This window comes from Carcharodon carcharias, chromosome 37 (genome assembly GCF_017639515.1).
Source record: "Carcharodon carcharias isolate sCarCar2 chromosome 37, sCarCar2.pri, whole genome shotgun sequence".
Lineage (NCBI taxonomy): Eukaryota > Metazoa > Chordata > Chondrichthyes > Lamniformes > Lamnidae > Carcharodon > Carcharodon carcharias.
Genome location: NC_054503.1, coordinates 5,955,489 through 5,977,444, shown reverse-complemented (window position 1 = coordinate 5,977,444; position 21,956 = coordinate 5,955,489). Strand labels below are relative to the sequence as shown.

The following is a 21,956-nucleotide window of genomic DNA, read 5'->3' as shown; positions in this document are numbered from 1 at the left end:
TGGGCCGTCCTGAGGTTGCAAAAGGCGCTACCCAAATGCAAGCTCTTTCACACAAGGTCCCCGTGGAACACAGCCCTTTGCCAGTGCACTCCCACCACGTGGAACGCCTGATCCCTGCATCGTATTTTTCCTAATTGTCCGTGTGTTTCCGCCCCAATGCTCACCAAATCCAGTGCCGTTCTGCTGCCAAATGTCACTAAGTGACAGCTCGGTACGGGGAGAGGTTTCTAATCACCTCTGCGCAAAAAAAAAGAGAAAAAAAAACGTCACTTGCTGGAGCACATTTCGCTGCTTAATTTGCTGAATGATGATTGATTGAGCGGGCTGTAGCACAGAAAGATCTGCAAATTGGTCACTTTTATCTGGAGTTTACTGCAGCCTGCTCCAAGCATAACATTCCTCAGCAAACGAGTTTGGCCTTTATCAGGAATGAGCGGTTATTATACAGTATGTAAACACGCTGAATTTTTACATTTTGCAGCTCCCTGTTAGCCAACTGATTAAAAGATGCATTCGGGGTGAAAAGTCATCTGCAGCTGTGTTGCTCTCAGTGCAAGAATACAATTGATACTCATGAGGTCGGGACCCGGTTTTGACAGGCCGGCTGAGTGTGTGTCTCCGGCATTTCCACGTCACCTCTAACCTGGCTCAGTCTCTCGGGCCACATAGTGCAGAGGGACGGGGCATCACCGCACGCTTGGGGGACTGCGCGTGATTCTGCTCTCTGTGCAACCCCGTCAAAGGGGGTCTCGAGCCGGTTGGATGCTTAAGTGACAGCGTGGCTCAGTGGGTGGCACTCTCACCCCCTGGGCCACAAGGGTCCGGGTTCGAGTCCCATTCCAGGGCTCGAGCGTGAAAAAAAATCTAGGCTGACCCTCCAGTGCAGCACCAGGGGAATGCTGCATTGTCAGAGGTACGTCTTTCGGATGAGATGTTAAATCAAGGCCCCATCTACCTCCTTGAGCGGGTGTAAAAAAAAAATCCCATTGTACCATTTTGAAGTAGAGCTTTCCCCAAAGTCCTGGCCAGTATTTAGCCCTCAAACAACATCAGAAAAAAAAAAATGATCAAGTCATTATCACATTGCTATTATTGGGAGCTTGCTGTGCGCAAACTGGCTGCCGTTTTTCTTACATTACAACAGGGACTGCATTTTCAAAGTACCTCAAGGTGCTTTGAAATTGCCAGTGGTCATAAAAAGTGCTAAATAAATGCAAGTCTTCCGTCTTTTTCTGTTTAGATAAGGTGAAAAAGGAATTTATAAGGGTGATACCAAAACTGGGAGGTTTTTTTAAAATTCACTCATGGGATGTGGACACCGTTGGTGAGACTAGCATTTACTGCCAATCCCTAATTGCTCTTTGAGTTGGGGGTGAGCCGCCATCTTGAACCGCTGCATGTGGTGTAGGTACACCCACAGCGCTGTTAGGGAGGGAGTTCCAGGATTTTGACCCAGCGACAGTGAAGGAACGGCCAATATATTTCCAAGTCAGGATGGTGAGTGGCTTGGAGGGGAACTTCCAGGCGGTGGTGTTCCCCTGTGTCTGTTGCTCTTGTCCTACTAGATGGTAGAGGTCATGGGTTTGGAAGGTGTTCTCGAAGCAGCCTTGGTGAGTTGCTTCAGTGCTTCTTGTAGATGATACACACACTGCTGCCAGACAGGGATGCTACCCACTGCACCACAAGACCTCCTCACTAATAAACCCAAAAGGAGAAGCTTTTTCACCCTGAGAGTGATGAGAACTTCTTTTCCTGTATTCTTTCATGAGATGTGGGCGTTGCTGGCAAAGCCAGCATGTGTTGCCCGTCCCTAATTGCCCCTTGAGCTGAATGTCTCGCTCGGCCATTTCGGAGGGGCAGTTAAGAGTCAACCACATTTGCTGTGGGCCTGGAGTCACATGTAGGCCCAGACTGGGTAAGGACGGCAGATTTCCTTCCCTAAAGGGGACATTAGTGAACCAGACAGGTTGTTACGACAATCGATCATGGTTCCGTGGTCATCATTACTGAGATTAGTTTTCACTTCCAGAGCTAATTTAAGTTAAATTCCACCACCTGCCATGGTGGGATTTGAACCCATGTGCCCAAAGTATTAGCCTGGTCCTCTAGATTACTAGTCCAGTGACACTACCACTACGCCACCGCCTCCCCAGAATGTACAACTCGCTACCACAGAGAGTGGTTGAGGGGAATGGTATGGATGCATTTAAGGGAAGCTGTATAAACACATGAGGGAGAATGGAATAGAAGGATATGGTGATGGGATGAGATGAAAAGTGGGTGGAAGGAGGCTTGGGTAGAGAATAAACACCAGCACAGAGCAGATGGGCTGAATGGCCTGATTCTGTGCTGGAAATTCAACGCTGTATCCACAGAGGAGAGTTGGAAAAAGATGGAAGGCTAGCTGAAATCATCATCCTGCTCTCTGAGCCCTGCTGAACTCATTGCCCGGGAGCACATGCCTGTAAGAAGCCATCGGCAATGATTTTTTAAATTATTCATTGAAAATTAGTGATTTTTTTTCCAAACAATTTCTCCAGGATAAAGACATGGTCAAGCTGGCTGCTGGAGAAATCTTCAATATTACAGCAGCAGGATCCTCCAGTTTGCTGGCTGTCATGAAGCTATTAATGAAAAAATATTGTTGGAAAATAGTTTTATTTTAAAATAGAGGTGTGTCTTAATTGGATTAAAGCCAGCTGGGTCTGGGTGACTTGATGAATACTAGCTTTGAGATGTAAGAGAGGTAGAGGGCATTTGCATTTTTTGAATAGAGCATTCAAGGAGGGGAGTGAAATCTTGCACCTAGCTAGCAGAGACCAAGCAATGTTTATATTACTAATACAATTGGTGCTATGAAAGGGGTTTTATTGTTAGAGGAGGCTGGTGATACAATGAGAATATACATTCAATGAGCTGTGCTAGGTATAACTACAGCAATTTTTTGTGTGCAGGGCAGAGGCAATGTAAGTTCAAAGTAGCTGTAAGCCTACAACTGTCTGCACAGGAACCCGAGTAAAAGGAACCACAATTTGAATTCGTAAGGCGAAAATACTTTGACTGGTGTCTGCTTAAACCTATGGGTTGCTATTGCCTAAATGAGATTAGTTTGGGCATTTGTTAAAAGCTATGATAGGAGTAATTTGTAGCCAATTGTATAAATTTAACTTGTGTAAATTAATAAAATGTTTCATTTAGCTTAATATAAAACTTTTCGAGAACTGGTGATCTGATTCCTGAATTTAGAGTTGCATCTCAAACATACCACTTAAAAATATAGGTTATGACAGTTATTTAAAGTTTCTCTCTGGGGTTTGTAAAATAACTCGGCTTTACGGAAATGCTGTCTCATAACACTGGCTTATGCATGAAATGTTCTTGTTTCGAATTTCCCTCGTGAGAATACAGGAATTCCAGTAGTTAAGAGGTAAAGGGACTTGCTCACCCGCTCTCCACACCCCCCCCCCCCACCCCCGTGACTAAAGGTCATTAAACTTACTTGGGTGTTTGTAGGTGTTCAGGAACCACAAACCGGGTTGAGCATCATGAGGAGAATGACCTTCCCTTCGTAGTAAGGTCAGAAATGGGGATGTTTGCTGATGACTGTACAGTGTTCAGCACCATTGGCAACACCAAAGATACAGAATCAGTCTGTACCCGTATGCAGCAAAACCTGGACAATATTGAATCTTGGGCTGGTAAGCGGCAAGTAAATTACAGCCCATATAAGTCTTAGTCAAAGTCCATCTCCAAGAAGAGAGAATCAAACCATCGCCCCTTGACAGTCAATGGCATTACCATCACTGAATCCCCCCACTATCAACATCCTGGGGGTTACCATTAATCGAAAATTGAACTGGACCAGCCATATAAATACCGTGGCTGCAAGAGCAGGTCAGAGGCTGGGAATCCTGCAGCGAGTAATTCACCTCTTGACTCCCCAAAGCCTGTTCACCATCTACAAGGCACAAGTCAGGAGTGTGATGGACAAGTGCAGCTCCCACAACACTCAAGAAGCTCAACACCGTCCAGGACAAAGCAACCTGCTTGATCGGCACCCCATCCACCATCTTCAACATTCACTCCCTCCACCACCAGCGCACAGTAGCAGCAGTGTGTGTACCATCTACAAGATGCACTGCAGCAACTCACCAAGGCTCCTTAGACAGCATTTTCCAAACCCACGACCTCTACCATCTAGAAGGACAAGGGCAGCAGACACATGGGAACACCACCACCTGCAAGTTCCCCTCCAAGCCACTCACCACCCTGACTTGGAAATATATCGGCCGTTCCTTCACTGTCGCTGGGTAAAAATCCTGGAACTCCCTCCCTAACAGCGCTGTAGGTATACCTACACCACAGGGACTGCAGCAGCTCAAGATGGCAGCTCACCACCACCTTCTCAAGGGGCAATTAGGGGCGGGCAACAAATGTTGGCCTGGCCAACAACACCCCACATCCCATGAATGAATTTTTAAAAAGTAAGCAAGTGGGAGAACGGCAGGCACAACTCAGAAAACACTGGGTGACATTAGTGTGCCAGGAATGGTGGCACAATAGCTGAAGAGCAGTAAACAACCTAAACTAATCAAATACAGAAACCCTGTGGCCAAAACAGTGACTTATAAGTGGGAGGAGGTAATTATAAAACTGCGTAATTCTCTGGTCAGGCCATGAGTGCTGTGCCCAGTTCTGATGACCAAGAGGCAAGGGAGAACTTTGAAGTCCCAGAAGTGGTTTGGAGGAGAGTCAAGGCTTTTGTAACTCAGAAGGCAGGGTTAACGAGGAAAGCAGTGAGGCGCACAAAAGGAGGTGGCTGAGCGATGACAGCATGGGGGGGGGGGGAACGCACACGGTGTCAAATGGTGCCATATTTTCCGCACTTCTTAAGCGAGGCACTCAGAGAGTTTACCCACAAGCTGAACCATGGTGGCGGCCGGTGTATCTCGCTGCTGAGCCATTGCCCAGTGAAAGAACAAAAAATAAAAGGCTTGCATTTTAAAAGTGCCTTTCGCGACATCCCAAAGCGCTTTTGAAGCGTAGACACTGTTGCAATGTAGGAAACGTGGCAGCCAATTTGCACACAGCAAGCTCCCACAAACAGCAACGTGAGAATGAGAATGACCCAGATCATCTGTCCTTTTTTGGGTGATTTTGGTTGAAGGGTAATTATTGGTCCCGGGACACTGGGGAGAGCTCCCTCCCCTGCTCTCCTTCCGGCAGTGGCCATGGAATCTTTTACGTCCACCCGAGAGGGCAGACAGGGGCCTGGGGGTTTAACGTCTCATTCGAAAGGTGGCCCCTCTGACAGTGCAGCACTGCCGCAGTACTGCACTGGGGAGCGTCGGCCAGGGTTTCTGTGCTCAAGTCACTGGAGTGGAAGCCAAAGGCACAACCTTGAGGCTCTGAGGAGAGAGTGGTGTCAGCTGGCACACAGCTGATAGCAAGATCGTTCCAAAATCGTCACTCTCTGTTCTCCTGCAATGGTTAAAGTGCTGTTGTTTCTTTGCCTCAGCTCATGTAAGGTCCACTCTCACCCTGTGTGATAACAGTGCTCGCTGCACTGAGGTCAGGTTGAACCCCATCATGTTGTCCATCTGCAGGACAGTCTGCCCAGTCCCACAAAACAAAATGAATCTGGGTCAGCGGTGTTCAGTGCCAAGCAGACGCCATTCACAATCAACTTTCCAAATCGTTTCACAAACTGCGCTGAGGGCAGCAGAAATGAGAAGCCGTTCAAGGCGGGTGCTACAGCTTTGCTATTGGTCCCTCGATATTAAACCAGTGAGTGAACTACAATGAATTTACAAGAGAGAAACTGGCCATTCAGCCCATCGGCTCCATGCCTGTCATAATGCCCCAAACAAGCGTCCCCCCCACCACCCCCTCACCTTTCATCTCACCCCATCGCCCTATCTTTCTACTCCTTTCTCCCTCGTGTGTTTACCCAGCTTCCCCCTTAAATGCATCGACACTATTGGCTTCGACCACTCCCAATGGGAGCGAGCCCTCTATGGAAGGAAATCTGCTGTCCTTACCCGGTCTAGCCTATGTGTGACTCCAGACTCACAGCAACGTGGTTGACTCTTAAATGCCCACTGAACAAGGGCAATTAGGGATAGGCAATAAATGCTGCCTCGCCAGCGGTGCCCATCTCCCCACTCTCTGGGCAGAGAAGTTTCTCCTGAATTCCCAATTGGATTTATTAGTGACTAGCTTGTATTGACAGCCCCTAGTGTAGTTTGCCCCTTCTTAATTTTAAAGGCCTCTATCAGGTCACCCTTCACTTTACTGTGAAGAGCCCCAGCTACTGGTTAGAGACTTGAGCACCAAATTCAGGCCGGCAGTCCCAGTGCCAGCACTGCACTGTCAGAGGTGGCACCTTTCAGATGAGGTGTTACGCCGAGGTCACCGGCTGCCCTCTCAGTCGGATGTAAAAGACTCCGGGGCACAATTTTACCGTAGGGGGTGGGGGCGCGGTGGGGGATGGGGGAGGCGAGGTGAGGTGAGGTGAGGTGGGGGGGGTGGTGGTTGCAGTGGTGCGAGTTCTCCCTGGTGTCCTGGGATCAATATTTATCCTTCAACCAACAGCACCTGAGAACAAACGGTCTGGTCAGTGCTTCATTGCTGTTTGTGGGATCCTGCTGTGCGCTAACTGGCTGCCGCGTTTCCCACATTACAGCAGCGGCCACACTTCAAGAAGTGCTTCGCCGGCTGTAAGGGGCTTTGAGGCATCATGAGGTGGTGAAAAGTGCTGGAGGAATCTTCCTCCCAAGTCCATTCTCGAAACACCTCATCTCTCTGTTGATCAGTACCACTCCCGTTCACAGCGCTGCTCTGGGTGCCTAGATTCTCCTATTGCAAGGCAGCACAGGTTAATCACAGACTCGGTGTGCGTCTAGTTGCCGGACTCTGTCCCACCTCTTTCTCTCTCTCTCTCTCTCCCCCACGCGCCGAGCAGGTGCCCGCACAGAGTTCGAGAAACTCAAACTCGCAAAGGTTTTCCAGAAACCTAAGCCTCGGAAGGGCCCACTGACCAGCAGGCCCCGCAGGTTGCCACGGAAATGGGCCACAAGCTGACCAAAGTTCCGAGCGTGCCTCGGCCGGTTAGCTGTGCGTTTGCGGTGCCTTAAGATCCAGGGGTGTTCTGAAGCCTCATAACGCAGTTTGCAAAGTTACCAGGCCTGTACTGGACCGCCAACAGAACATTAGAACGTCTGCCTGGCGCTGGAGGCCACACAGAGCAGTCGCACTTTACTCTGCACCCTCCGCACCCTGAGGTTCCCACCTCAGCCATGCTAGTGAGCAGGGGGAGGCAACTGCTTCCTCAAAGGGCCACCTTTGGCTTATTGGCTGACTGGTTCTTGTCACCATTCGCTCCTGAATAACAGAGCCAAGTTTGACTTGTGGAGTCTCTATTAGCAGTTTCAGAGCAGCGGGTCCTCCCCAACCCCCGCTTTGGGGTCCCAGTACAGGGATCATTAAAATGCCATGGACAGTCCCAGAAAATAATCAAAAAGGCTGATGGGATGCTGGCCTTCACACCCGGAGGACTGGAACACGAGGGGGTAGAAGACGTGCTTCAGGTGTACAAAGCCCTGGTTAGACCACACCTGGAGTCACTGTGAGCAGCTCTGGGCACCACACCTTAGGGAGGATACGTTGACCTTAGAGGGAGCACAGTGTAGATTCACCAGAATGATACCTGGATTCTAAGTGTTAAACCACAAGGAGAGATTACATAAACTGGGGTTGTATTCCCTGGAATTCCTATAAGATTAAGGGGTGATTTGATGAAAGTTTTCAAGAGATTAAGGGGAAGAGGAAGAGAGAAGCTATTCCCGCTGGTTGGGGGGGGGGTGGGGTCTAGGACGAGTCTAAAAATGAGAGGCAGACCTTTCAGGAGTGAGATTGGGGGGGAAACACTTCCACACAGAAAGGGTGGGAGACGTTTGGAAACTCTCTTCCACAAATTGTTGATTTTAAGTTTGACATCTATAGGTTTTTGTTCGCCAGGTGTTAAGGGATAAGGGACCAAGGCAGGTATATGGAGTGAGGTCGCAGATCAGCCATGCTCTCATTGGCTGGCAGCCGAATAGGCTGGATTTTCTTTCATCTTTCATGGGGATGCGGGCGTCGCTGGCAAGGCCAGCATTTGTTGCCCATCCCTAATTGCCTCCTTGAACTGAGTGGTTTGCTCAGCCAGTCCACAGTCAACCACGTCGCTGTGGGGTCTGGAGTCACGTATAGGCCCAGACCGGGTAAGGATGGCAGATTCCCTCTTTACACCAACCGATCACAGATTCACTCGCTGAACTTAAGTTCCACCTGCTGCCGTGGTGGGGATTTGAACCCACGTCCCCAGAGCGTTAGTCTGGCCTTCTGGATTACCACCACGCCACCATCTCCCCACGCACACAAGACAAGTTGAAGGACAAGTTTGTTTTGCCTACCTTTTTTGACTGGTCGAGGAAAGCCTGCTTGATTTGCTTGAGCGTTGCGTCTGGTTTGATTCCGAGGGTGGCGTAGTAATCGCCAGCACTAAACCTGGACGAGACAGGAGACGGGAGAATGCAGTGGTTATGGCCGCGGGTTGCGATTGTGCCATTCTACAAGGGTCGGGCAACGGGCTGGGCGTTTCAACGTGAGGTGCAGCAGGGGTCCTGGGCCCAGGGGGCATGGTCCTCTGCCCAAAGCCCACTGATATTCTACATTTCTTATCCTGGGCATTGCAAACAGGCAAGCGCTTCCCCCCTCAAAGGGCAGACAGAGGGGGAGAAGCAAATCATCTTTAACAGTTGGTCAAGGTGTGGGAGCAGGCGACGAGATGCTAGGCAAGTGCAACAACAACTTATATTTAAAAAGCGCCTTCAAACGTAACAAGACGTCCCAACAGGCTTCACGGGAGCGTGAAAAACCAAAGTACAACACTTGAGCCGCACAAAGAGATATCAGATCAGATGACCAAGAGCTTCGAAGAAGCGTCTTAAAGGAGGAAAGCGAAGTGGAGAGCTGGGAAGGAGCAGGGAGGGAATTCCAGAGCTTGGGGGTCTGGGAAGATGAGGGCACAGCCGCCAATGGTGGGGGAATTATCACTGGGAATGCAAAAAGAGGTCAGGATTAGGGGAGCACAGACACCTCGGAGGGTTGTGGGGGCTGGAGGAGGTTACAGAGACAGGGAGGGTTGTAGGGGCTGGAGGAGGTTACAGAGATAGGGAGGGTTGTACAGGCTGGAGGAGGTTACAGAGATAGGGAGGGGTGTAGGGGCTGGAGGAGATTAAAGAGGTAGGGAGGGTTGTACGGGCTGGAGGAGGTTACAGAGATAGGGAGGGGTGTAGGGGCTGGAGGAGGTTACAGAGATAGGGAGGAGTGTAGGTATGGAGGAGCTTACAGAGGTACGGAGGGGTGTAGTTACTGGAGGAGTTTACAGAGTTGGGGAGGGTTGTGGCTCTGGAGGAGATTACAGAGGTAGGGAGGGGTGGGGGAGACCACAGAGGGATTTGTAAACAAGCAAGAGACTTTTAAAATCAAGATGTTGCTTGACTGGGAGCCAATATAGGTCAACGAGCACAGGGAGTGATAGGGGAACGGGACTTACTGCGAGTTAAGATATGGGTTTTGGATGGCCTCAAGTTTACAGAGGGTGGACTGTGGGAGACTGGCACCCCCTGGCATTGGATCAGTCGAGGTAATGAAGGCACGGATGAGGGTTTCAGCAGCAGATCAGCTGGGACAGGGGTGAAGTCAGGCAGTGTTACGGGGGGGGCGGGGGGTGGAATTAGGCAGTCTCAAAAATGGCAGAAAAATCATGACAGAAAATACGACTGGTGGTATCATAACAGATGCTGTCAGGTAATGTTACACCAGGGGCTATGGGAAGTATTCTTTTGTAAGACTCAGTCAGAAGCTCTGAGGCAGCTCTGTTCTGCCATTCAATTAGATCTGTGTCTGGACAACCTTGTGATTACACTTGAGAGGGTACAGAAGAGATTTACGAGGATGTTGTCGGACTGGAGAATTTTAGCAATGGGGAAAGATTAGATAGGCTGGGGTTGTTTTCTTTGGAACAGAGGGGGCTGAGGAGAGACTCAACTGAAGTTTATAAAATTATGAGGGGTCTAAATCGAGTGGATAGGAAGGCCCTATTTCCATTGGTTGAGGAGATGCCGATTTCAGGATAAGAGCTAGGAGGAGGTTTGACGGGAAATGCTTTCACCCGGAGGGTTGCTGGAGGATCTGGAACTCACTGCCCTGAGGGGTTAGTCGAGGCAGAGACCCACATCACATTTGAGAAGTGCTTGGAGATACAGTTGGGGTGTCTTAACCCACAAGGCTGTGGACCAAGGGCTCCACGATGCTGGACAGCTCGGCGTGGACCCACCATGGCCCAAAGCAGCCTCTTGCGCACTGCAAATTTCCCCAATTAAAAAAAAAACCCCAGGCCTAACAAAGAACTCATCAATCTCAATTTTGAAACTGTCTCCTCGAATTCCGACGAAAGGAATGCAGATGTGTACTCCGGACGCCGGAAAGGTCTTTCGATGCTCGGGGCGTTTCTGCCAAGTCACTTGGCTCCCGGGTCTCTCGAAAGGCGGCAAAAAACTCCCCCCCCCACCCGAGGACACACTGCTGGCTTGTCCTCCTCCACAAGATCTTCATTGTTTGGAGGGCCCACCAACGCATACTTCAAATGTTTTCTCTGCGATGAATCTTTAGACGGCTGGCCTGGATAAGCTGCTTGCTCCCTGGAGTGCTTGAACGCTTCGGACCCACACGAAGATTCAGATTTCCCGCACATCAGGGCGATGTGCGCCACCCACGTTCCCCGGGTCCGAACCAACAGACTGAAGGCCACCTTCTCGAGGGAATGAAACGTGGGCCTCACTAACGTCGGCGCCTTCTAAACAAGCTCGACTAAACAGGAGCTGCGCTCCCCTCCATCATCCTCCACAGCCTCCCCGTTGCTGTTACCGTGGGCACTGGCTGGACGCACTGTCTCAGCCCCAGTGAACGCGGAGTAAAAGGGCTCCAAAGTCTACACATCTTCACGTAGAGCGGAAGAAGTAGGAGGAGGCCGTTCAGCCCCTCGAGTCTGCTGCCCCCTTTGCCTCAGTGTCTAGCTCTCTCTAACCTCTTGAGTCAGAAGGTTGCGGGTTCGGGTCCCTCTCCGGGGGCTTGAGCACAAAATCCACTGAGGGAGTGCAGCACGGTCGGAGGTGCTGTCTTTCTGATGAGAACTTAAAGTGAGGGCCCCCGTCTGCCTGCTTTGGTGGGCATAGAAAATCCCATGGCACTCCTTTGCACAGCAGAGGGGAGTTTTCCCCGGTGTCCTGGGGCCAATATTTATCCCTCAACCAACATCACCAAACAAAACAAACAATCTTGGCCTTTATCACATTGTTGCTTGTGGGAGCTTGCTGTGCGCAGATTGGTCTCCGCTTTTCCTACATTACAACAGCAACTACACTTCATAAAGTACTTCATTGGCTGTAAAGCATTTTAAAACATCCAGTGACAGTGAAAAGCGCAATATAAATGCAAATATTTCTTTTATTCAATAAGATCAGAGCTGATCTTCTACCTCGACTCCACCCTCCTGCCCTATCTCTCTATTCCCTCAGCATCCAAATATCTAGCGATCTCAGTCTTGAATATACTCAGCGACTGAGCCTCCACAGCCCTCTGGGGTAGAGAACGACAGAGATTCACAACCCTCGGAGTGAAGAAATTTCTCCTCATCTCTGTCCAAAATGGCCGACCTCTCGTTCTGAGACTGTGACTCCCGTGTTCGAGACCCTCCAGATGTGTGTGTGAGGCTAGTGGGAAACCACGGCTTCCCAGCTTCAACCCTAAAGAATTTTATATATTTCAATGGGATTACATCTTATGCTTCTAAAGTCCAGGGAATGTAGGCCTAGTCTACTCAATATTTCCTCATAGGGCAATCCCTTCATCCCAGGGAATCAAATTGAGCCAATACTCTGGCTCTATGAAACTTTCTGCTTAGCACATCCGAGCAGCAGCCGTGTTTGTTAACGCTATCTCAATTATGTTAAGATACACAAGTGAAGGGCACTGTTTAATTAAGTACCTAGAGTACTTATAAAGAGAGACTGCTGGGGTCCAGAGGTAGTGGGTGGGAAGCAGGCATATGTAATGCTGCACTCTGTAACCAAACCTATTATCAAGTGAAGTATTGGTGTCTAGTTTCGTTACCAACTTTACCAACTGGCTTGGGGATCAAATTATCAGTGATGAAGGCATGATGAAGTTACTCACCTGTACAGTGCTGTGGAGATTCTCCGTGAGGACAAGCTGTACCAGAGGCAGCACTTGCCAGCTGATGCCTGGACACTCTGCAGCATGTCACACAGCTACCCCGGGGGTTCACTGCCACACCTGCGTTAAAACAAAAACAAAGGGAATACTTAATAAGTTGAATTGGAACTCACTACCACAGGGAGCGATTGGGGCAAAAAGCCCAGATGTGTTTAAGGGGGAGAAAGGTTATTCTGATAGTGTGAGTTGAAGTAGCATAAATGTTTGCATGGAGCAGTTGGGCCAAATGGCCTGGTTCTGTGCTGTAAATCAGCAAAAGGTTATGATTAATAGATAATACAATAATTATGTTTCAAGTTAATCTGTATTCTTATTACATTTTTAAATTCTTCTTTCATGAGATATTAGGCCATTTCAGGGGTCAGTTAAGAGTCAGCCACATCGCTGTGGGTCTGGAGTCACATGTAGGCCCAGACCGGGTAAGGACGGCAGATTTCCTTCCCTAAAGGGACATCAGTGACCCAGATGGGTTTTTACGACAATCGATGATGGTTTCATGGACACCATGACTGAGGCTAGCTTTATATTCCAGATTTTCATTAACTGAATTGAAATTCCACCAGCTGCCGTGGTGGGATTTGGACCTGTGTCCCCAGAGCGTTAGCCTAGGCCTCTGGATTACTAGTCTCCGTCTCCCCACGTATCCTGCCTTTTGACACCGTGAAACACCCCAACGACTCAGTGAGGTAGTCCTTTCCCTCTCACACACCTCTGAATCAGAAGGTTGTGGGTTCAAGACCCACCCCGGAGACTTCAGCACATCATCCAGTGTCAGAGGCGATGTTAAGCTGAGGCCCCGTCTGCCCTCTCAGGTGGGCATGAAAGATCCCACGGCCACTCTTACAAGAGGAGCAAGGGGGAGGAGTTCGCCCCAGTGTCTTGGGGCCATTATTTATCCCTCAACCAACATCACTAAGAAACAGGTGATTTGGTCAATATCACATGGCTGTTTGTGGGAGCTTGCCCTGTGCAAATTGAGCAGAGTGCTCCCTACATTACAGCAATGACAACACTTTGCACCCAATTATGTATTTTTAAAGCGTTTTGGAACATCCTGAAGCCATGAAAGGCGCTATAGAATTGCAGGTGCTTTCTTTTATTTGATTAAATAAAGTTGCACATTAACAGGTGATATGCAGCAGCGCAGCAAGTGTTTACCTCTGCCAATCCCTGCACAGGAAGGACCCTGTCTCAACCTGGGAGCTGGAGTGCAGGGCGCTGGACATGGATTGGGACACAAACTCCTTCAAGCCTCCCCTAGGGAAAAGGCAAAGCTGTGCGAGTGAGAAAGCCTTACTGTCTCGTCTGGCGCCTAGTGCATTAGCGGAGATCCAAGATATACCTGCCAATCTGTACCCAGAGCCTCAATGCGTTCCATTGCTGTCTGTTATAATAAGGCACGGAGTATTTAACATTAGTGGCCATCTCACAATGAGTGTGCACGGGGTGTGCAAGGAAATACATACAGTACTGAGGGATCTGGGTGCCCTGGTACATGAATCACACAAAGTTAATGTGCAGGTACAGCAAGTGGTTAGGAAGGCAGATGGAAAGTTAGCCTTTTTTGTGAAGGGAATGGAGTATAAAAGTAGGGCAGTATTGGTACAGCCGCACAGGGCATTGGTGAGTCCGCTCCTGGAACACTGTGTACGGTTTTGGTCTCCTTGCTTAAGAAAGAGTCATAATTGCGTTAAGCACAGTTCAAACTTGGGAGCAAGGGGTTTGTCTTATGAGGAAAGGTTGACAGGTTGGGCCTATACCCATTGGAGTTCAGGAGAATGAGCAGTGATCCTATTGAAACATATAAAGATCCTGAGGGATTTGACAGGGTGGATGCTGAGAGGATGTTTCCCCTTGCGGGGGAGTCTAGAACCAGGGGTCACAGTTCAAAAATAAGGAGTTTCCCACATAAGACGGAGAGGAGGGGGAATTTCTTCACTCAGGGGGTTGTTAGTTCTTGGAACCCCCCCCCCCCCCCACCCCCCACCCCCCCCGCCGCCTCCCTTGAAGAGCAGCGGGGGCTGAGTCATTGAATTACCGTCAAGGCTGAGTCAGACAGCTTTCTGATCAACAAAGGGAGTCAAGGGCAGCGTGGAGGCAAAGAGGAAAATGGAGTCGGGACCGCCATCACATCAGCCAGTGGTCTTACCGAATGGTGAAGCAGGCTTGAGGGGCCAAATGGCCTACCCCTGCCTGCTCCTAATTCTTGTGAGGGACAGCAAAGAGGGGCAGGGCAACCAGGACCGCAGCGGTTCAAGGTGGCGGCTGACCTCCTCAAGGGGCAAGTAGGGGTGGGCAACAAACGGTGGGTGGGCCTTGTCAGCAATGCTCACACCCCTTGAAGGTTTTTATGCTGCAGGCGTCTCCATTAGCTCTCCACACTGACAGGAGGATATTAAAAGGCCCGTAATCTGTGGCCACAACATGCGTTTAGGCAGTGCCGATGGGTTTATGAAGATTAATGGATACCTGACATTAATTCCGAAGTACAAAGAGCCAGGGAACACGTCAGATGACACGCTGAATCAAAGCAGCAATAATTCCTATAAGCAAATTACCCTCTGCAGTGCAGGGTGGATTCGGAAGGAGGCATTTTTAAAAGATTGCACAGCCATGCGGTGCCTCGGTGGGGGTGGGGGGGTGGGGGGGGGGGGAACGCTCTCCTCAATGTGGATGGGAGCTGCACCCACCAGGAGTAGGCCCGGCCCCCGCATCCCCAACTGTGAGAAAAATCATGGTATCATCCGGTTTCAAAAGGGCACCCGTTTGGTTTATTTGTTATGAAATGCTTGGCTTTAGGAGGATTGTGTTTTTTTTGGAGGGTGGGGGGGGTGTTGGTGCTGGGCGGGGGATTGGATTGGATTTGGGGGGGTGGGGGATGGGGAGTTAAACCCCGCCTCCACGAGGGGATCCGGAATCTTGGGCGCAAGGCCTTCTGCAGCCCAACAGCCGGTCAAAACGCACAGCTTTCCGAGCTCGAGCGTGAAGGGTGACTGCCCAGAGAAACAGTCAATGAACTCTGCTCAAACCTGCAGCTCGTGAGAAGGTAGGGAAGAACGCAGACGCCCGGCAAAGATTTGGCACCAGCGCCTGAGTTAGATAGTGGGTTAGGAAAGTACACGGACTCTCCACAGATTGACATCGTCGAAATCAAGCCTCATTGGCAAAGCGGTGTCAGCAGTGCCTGGCTTGGGAGCACTCTCACCTCTGAGGCACAAAGCACCAGGCGCAAGTCCCACTCCAGCGGCCCGAGCACAAAACATCAAGGCCAACACCCCCAGTGCCAGTACTGAGGGAGCGCCGCACTGTTGCAGCGTCAGTACTGAGAGAGCGCCGTACTGTCGGAGGGTCAGTGCTGAGGGAGCACCGCACTGTCCGAGGGTCAGTACTGAGGGAGCGCCGCACTGTCGGAGGGTCAGCACTGAGGGAGCACGGTACTGTTGCAGCGTCAGTACTGAGGGGGCGCCGTATTTTCGGAGGGTCAGTGCTGAGGGAGCACCGCACTGTCGGAGGGTCAGTACTGAGGGAGTGCCGCACTGTCGGAGGGTCAGTACTGATGGAGTGCTGCACAGTCGGAGTATCAGCACTGAGGGAGCACCGCACTGTCGAAGGGTCAGTACTGAGGGAGCACCGCACTGTCGGAGGGTCAGTACTGAGGGAGCGCCGCACTGACGGAGGGTCAGTACTGAGGGAGTGCCGCACTGTCGGAGGGTCAGTGCTGAGCGAGTGCTACACTGTCAGAGGGTCAGTACTGAGGAAATGCTGCACTGTCGGAGGGTTAGTACACTACTGCAGGAGCGCCGCACTGTCACAGGATCAGTACTGAGGGAGCGCTGCACTGTCGGAGGGTCACTACTGCAGGAGCGCCGCACTGTCACAGGATCAGTACTGAGGGAGCGCTGCACTGTCAGAGGGGCAGTACTGAGGGAGTGCCGCACTGTTGGAGGGTCAGTGCTGAGGAAGTGCCGCACTATTGGAGGGTCAGTACTGAGGGAGTGCCGCACTGTTGGAGGGTCAGTGCTGAGGGAGTGCCGCACTGTTGGAGGGTCAGTGCTGAGGGAGTGCTGCACTGTTGGAGGGTCAGTGCTGAGGGAGTGCCGCACTGTTGGAGGGTCAGTGCTGAGGAAGTGCTGCACTGTTGGAGGGTCAGTGCTGAGGGAGTGCCGCACTGTCGGAGGGTCAGTGCTGAGTGAGTGCCGCACTGTTGGAGGGTCAGTGCTGAGGGAGTGCCGCACTGTCGGAGGGTCAGTGCTGAGGGAGTGCCGCACTGTTGGAGGGTCAGTGCTGAGGGAATGCCGCACTGTCGGAGGGTCAGTGCTGAGGGAGTGCCGCACTGTCGGAGGGTCAGTGCTGAGGGAGTGCCGCACTGTCGGAGGGTCAGTACTGAGGGAGTGCTGCACTATTGGAGGGTCAGTGCTGAGGGAGCACCGCACTGTTGGAGGGTCAGTACTGAGGAAACGCTGCACTGCTGGAGGGCTTGTGCTGAGGGAGTGCTGCAGTGGCGGAGGGTCAGTTAACTCTCTTGGGTGGGTGCAAAAGATCCAGTGGCGCTATTTCGAGAAACAGTGGGGAGTTCTCCCCGGTGTCCTCAATTAAAATCAACAGAAACAGGTTACCTGGGTCATTATCTCAATCGTGTCTGTGGGAGTTTGCTGTGCGCAAACTGGCAGTTGTGCTTCCTACCTGACAACAGTGACTATGCTTCAACAAAGTGCTTCACTGACCGTAAAGTGCTTTGGAAAAGCGCTGTGGAATTGAGAGTCTTTCTTTCCCTTTCCCCAGTGTACCATCTGACTCATGTTAAGGCCTCCCCTGCGCCCTTAAGGTTTTCTACAGGAGACTGCAGGAGGGTCTCCACAATTAATTTTGAAAACATACAGGAGTATCCATTAAAAAAAACGCAGTCATCAAATCAAATCGATGGAACTTATGACCCCCATTTCCTCCCAGTTGGGAGTTAATGACATGAACTGTATATACTCACACGAGTGACAGAGGATAATTAGATCTGTTGAAGGCACACTCTCTCCGGGAAAGTCCTTCAAGCTGTTTAATGCCCCTGGTATTTTCCTGAAACTACAAAAAGAAAAAACAAGAGTGATTTATTTTGTGAGGAGAGAAATTGGGTCAATTAGGTTTCGGAAGGACCTAACTTAAAGGCAGTTTCACAAGGCTGTTGCTTTTAAACCACGTAGTGCCCTTATTGCTGTTCCAGAGGCTTGTACACACACGGACACATAGGCACAAACAGAACACGCATGCACACACACTCACACACGTACACGCACAGGCGCTCACACGCGCACACTCACGCACGCGCAAGACACTCGCACGCGCAAGACACTCGCACGTGCACTTTTTTAAAAGCATTTTAACTTCCCCTTACTAACGGCAGTGGTTCATGCTGTGACTGCCCGGCTTCCACAACCTGCTCAACTTTGGGGTCTTCCCACATGAGCCATTCAGCTGTGTGGGGGAGGGGGATGGAAGGGGGAGATGTGTAATTACATTCAAACTCAATTCTCTCCTCCCTCCCCCCCCTCCAAAAACATCCTCCCCCGGCACTTGTTTTAAACAAGACGTCACCGCATGGCAATCAGGAGCTGGATCGCAGAATGACTTATTCCTCTCTCTCTAGCCCAGGTCAGCCTCTCTCCCAGCAGCTTAAAAACAGTTGAGCACGGAGCCAGGATTGAACACAGCATCCTCCTCGTCCGATTGCACAGCACAGGAGGCGACAATGAGGTCCATCCTGGCCTGTGCCGGCTCGTCAAAAGAGCTGGCTGATTAATCCCACTCACCAGCTCCCCCCTCCGCTCTTTACCCATAGCCCTGGATTTATTTTTGCCCTTCAACTATTTACCCAATACTGACCCGAATTGCTCACTGCTGCAGAGATTGTTTGTATTTCAGAACAGCTGCTGGGGAACTCAGTGCAAAATTCTTCACAAGTTCCCACCCTCTGCAATTTATTGAGGAGATGGAGGCGTAGTGGTCATGTCACTGGGTTAGAAACCCACACGGGGAAGTGGGTTCAAATCCCACCACAGCAGCTGGTGGAATTTAAATTCAATTAATAAATCTGGAATTATAAAGCTAGACTCAGTCATGGTGACCATGAAACTATCATCGATTGCTGTAAAAACCCACCTGGTTCATGAATGTCCCTTTAGGGAAGGAAATCTGCCGTCGTTACCTGGTCTGGGCCTACATGTGTCTCCAGACCCACAGCGATGTGGCTGACTAATAACCCCCCTCTGAAATGGCCGAGCGAGACACTCATTTCAAGGGCAATTAGGGATGCCCGCATCCCATGACCGGATAAAAGACAAACACTTTTAAAAAACCACCAGAGAACCTACATGTAGGTATTGAATAATTAATTTAAATTATTTTAGCCCGCCTTCAGATTGTAGAGGACTATAAAAACCCTGCGGTGACATCTTTGACATTATAAACTCCGAACACAGTGCCAAGTGCAGACATAACTTGTACTGCAACCTGAACCGATCTGAGACTAATGTTCTAGCAAAAAGGGTAAATAGGGTGGTCAACTAGAAAGTGGGGGGGGCGGGGGGGGGTGGGGGGCAGGGTAAAACTCCTAGAAGTATGAGTAATGGGAAACAAAGCAGCAGGTTAGCATGTAGGGGGGTGGATTCAACTTCATGTAAAATTATGAAAAAACTGAAAAGGAAGGAGAGCCCAGGAGAGGCTATTAAAGTCCCCAGAACACAAAATAGGACAGAGTGTTTGGAAAGGGCAAGGAATCTAACTTCAAGCACATCAGATAAAGGGACGACAATGAGAAAGGGGACAGGAAATTCAGGACTGAAGGTGTTGTATCTGAATGCACGCAGTATATGAAATAAGGTAAACGAGCTTGTGGCACAGATTGAAATTGGCAGGTATGATGTCGTGGGCATCATGGAGACATGGCTGCAAGGGGATCAGGACTGGGAGCTAAATATCCAAGGATATACATCCTATCGAAAAGATAGGCAGGTTGGCAGAGAGGGTGGGGTTGCTTTGTTAGCAAGAAATGAAATTAAATCGACAGTAAGAAACGACGTGGGGTCAGATGATGTAGAATCTGTGTGGGTAGAGTTGAGGAACCACAGAGGTAAAAAAGCCATAATGGGTGTTATGTACAGGCCTCCGAACAGTAGTCAGGATGTAGGGCACAAGGTACACCAGGAGATAGAAAAGGCATGTAAGAAAGGCAAGGTTACAGTGATCATGGGGGATTTCAATATGCAGGTAGACTGGGAAAATCAGGTTGGTAGTGGATCCCAAGAAAAGGAATTTGTGGAATGTCTACGAGATGCCTTTTTGGAGCAGCTTGTGATGGAGCCCACTAGGGAACAGGCAATTCTAGATTTAGTGATGTAAAAGAGGCAGATTTGATAAGGGAGCTTAAGGTGAAGGAACCCTTAGGAGGAAGTGACCATAATATGATAGAAATTACTCTGCAATTTGAGAGGAAAAGCAGGAATCAGATGTAATGGTATTACAGTTGAATAAAGACAACGACAGAGGCATGAGGGAGGAGCTGGCCAGAAGTGACTGGGAGATGATCCTAGCAGGAAAGACAGTGGAACAGCAATGGCAGGAGTTTCTAGGAGTAATTTGGGAGACACAGCAAAAAATCATCCCTAGGAAGAAGAAGCATACTAAAGGGAGGACGAGGCAACCGTGGCTGACAAGGGAAGTCAGGGACAGCAGAAAAGCTAAAGAGAAAGCATACAATGTGGCGAAGAGCAGTGGGAAACCAGGGGATTGGGAAGCCTACAAAGACCAACAGAGGACAACTAAAAAAGAAATAAGGAGGGAGAAGATTAAATATGAGGGTAAACTAGCCAGTAATATAAAAGAAGATTGCAAGAGTTTTTTTTAGATATATAAAGGATAAGAGAGAGGCAAAAGTGGACATTGGGCTGCTGGAAAATGATGCTGGAGAAGTAGTAGTGGGGAGCAAAGAAATGGCAGAGGAACTGAATAGGTACTTTGCGTCAGTATTCACGGTGGAAACATGAGTGACATCCCCAAAGTTCAAGAGAGTCGGGGGGCAGAGGTGAGTATGGTGGCCATTACCAAGGAGAAGGTGCTAGGAAAACTGAAAGGTCTGAAGGTGGATAAATCACCTGGACCAGATGGATTACACGCCAGAGTTCTGAAGGAGATAGCTGAAGAGATAGTGCAGGCGTTATTGGTGATCTTTCAAGAATCACTGGAGTCCAGGAGGGTCCCAGAGGACTGGAAAATCGCTAATGTAACCCCCCTGTTTAAGAAGGGAGTGACGCAAAAGACGGGAAATTACAGGCCGATTAGCCTGACCTCGGTCGTTGGTAAGATTTTAGAGTCCATTATTAAGGATGAGATTTCAGAAGACTTGGAAGTGCAGAGAGGGTGGGGTTGCTTTGTTAGTAAGAAATGAAATTAAATCGATAGTAAGAAATGACGTAGGGTCAGATGATGTAGAATCTGTGTGGGTAGAGTTGAGGAACCGCAGAGGTAAAAAAGCCATAATGGGTGTTATGTACAGGCCTCCTAACAGTAGTCAGGATGTGGGGCACAAGATACACCAGGAGATAGAAAAGGCATGTATAAAAGCAGGGATGTGCTGCTGAAGCTTTATAAGGCTCTGGTCAGACCACATTTAGAATATCGTGAGCAATTTTGGGCCCTGTATCTCGGGAAGGATGCGCTGGCTCTGGAGAGGGTCCAGAGGAGGTAAAATATGGCAAAATCAGCATGGTTTCATCAAGGGGAGGTCATGCCTGACAAATCTGTTAGAATTCTTTGAGGAGGTAACGAGTAGGTTAGACAAAGGAGAGCCAATGGATGTTATCTACTTGGACTTCCAGAAGGCCTTTGACAAAGTGCCGCACAGGAGGCTGCTCAGTAAGATAAGAGCCCATGGTGGCATAAGAGGCAAGGTACTAGCATGGATAGAAGATTGGCTGTCTGGCAGGAGGCAGAGAGTGGGGATAAGGGGGTCCTTCTCAGGATGGCAGCCAGTGATTAGCGGAGTTCCGCAGGGGTCAGTGTTGGGACCACAACTTTTCACTTTATACATTAATGATCTAGATGAAGGAACTGAGGACATCCTGGCTAAGTTTGCAGATGATAGAAAGATAGGTGGAGGGACAGGTAGTATTGAGGAGGCGGGGAGGCTGCAGAAGGATTTGGACAGGTTAGGAGAATGGGCAAAGAAATGGCAGATGGAATACATCGTGGGGAAGTGTGAGGTCATGCACTTTGGTAGGAAGAATAGAGGCATGGATTATTTTCTAAATGGGGAGAGAATTCAGAAATCTGGAGTGCAAAGGGACTTGGGAGTCCTGGTCCAGGATTCTCTTAAGGTTAACTTGCAGGTTGACACGGTAGTTAGGAAGGCAAATGCAATGTTGGCATTTATTTCGAGAGGACTAGAATATAAAAGCAGGGATGTGCTGCTGAGGCTTTATAAGGCTCTGGTCAGACCACATTTAGAATATTGTGAGCAATTTTGGGCCCCGTATCTCAGGAAGGTGTGCTAGCCCTGGAGAGGGTCCAGAGGAGATTCACGAGAATGATCACAGGAATGAAAGGCTTAACATATGAGGAACATTTGA

The 21,956-nt window shown here is 49.7% G+C and overlaps 1 protein-coding gene across 4 annotated transcripts in view; it reads right to left on the bottom strand.

Annotated features, from left to right (window-relative positions):
• The window catches only part of dnajc4 (DnaJ (Hsp40) homolog, subfamily C, member 4), a 121,901-nt gene that overhangs the window by 89,678 nt on the left and 10,267 nt on the right, over nucleotides 1-21,956 (bottom strand). For 3 of the 4 annotated variants that reach the window (XM_041179985.1, XM_041179988.1, XM_041179986.1), the window contains exons 3-5: nucleotides 17,327-17,418; nucleotides 12,283-12,402; nucleotides 8,457-8,550 (exon numbers count right to left, since the gene is read on the bottom strand). In XM_041179985.1, coding sequence (XP_041035919.1) covers nucleotides 8,457-8,550; nucleotides 12,283-12,368 — 180 coding nt within the window. In that variant the 5' untranslated portion in view covers nucleotides 12,369-12,402; nucleotides 17,327-17,418. The remainder of the gene's footprint in view (nucleotides 1-8,456; nucleotides 8,551-12,282; nucleotides 12,403-17,326; nucleotides 17,419-21,956) is intronic. The other variant, XM_041179987.1, reaches the window with a different exon arrangement.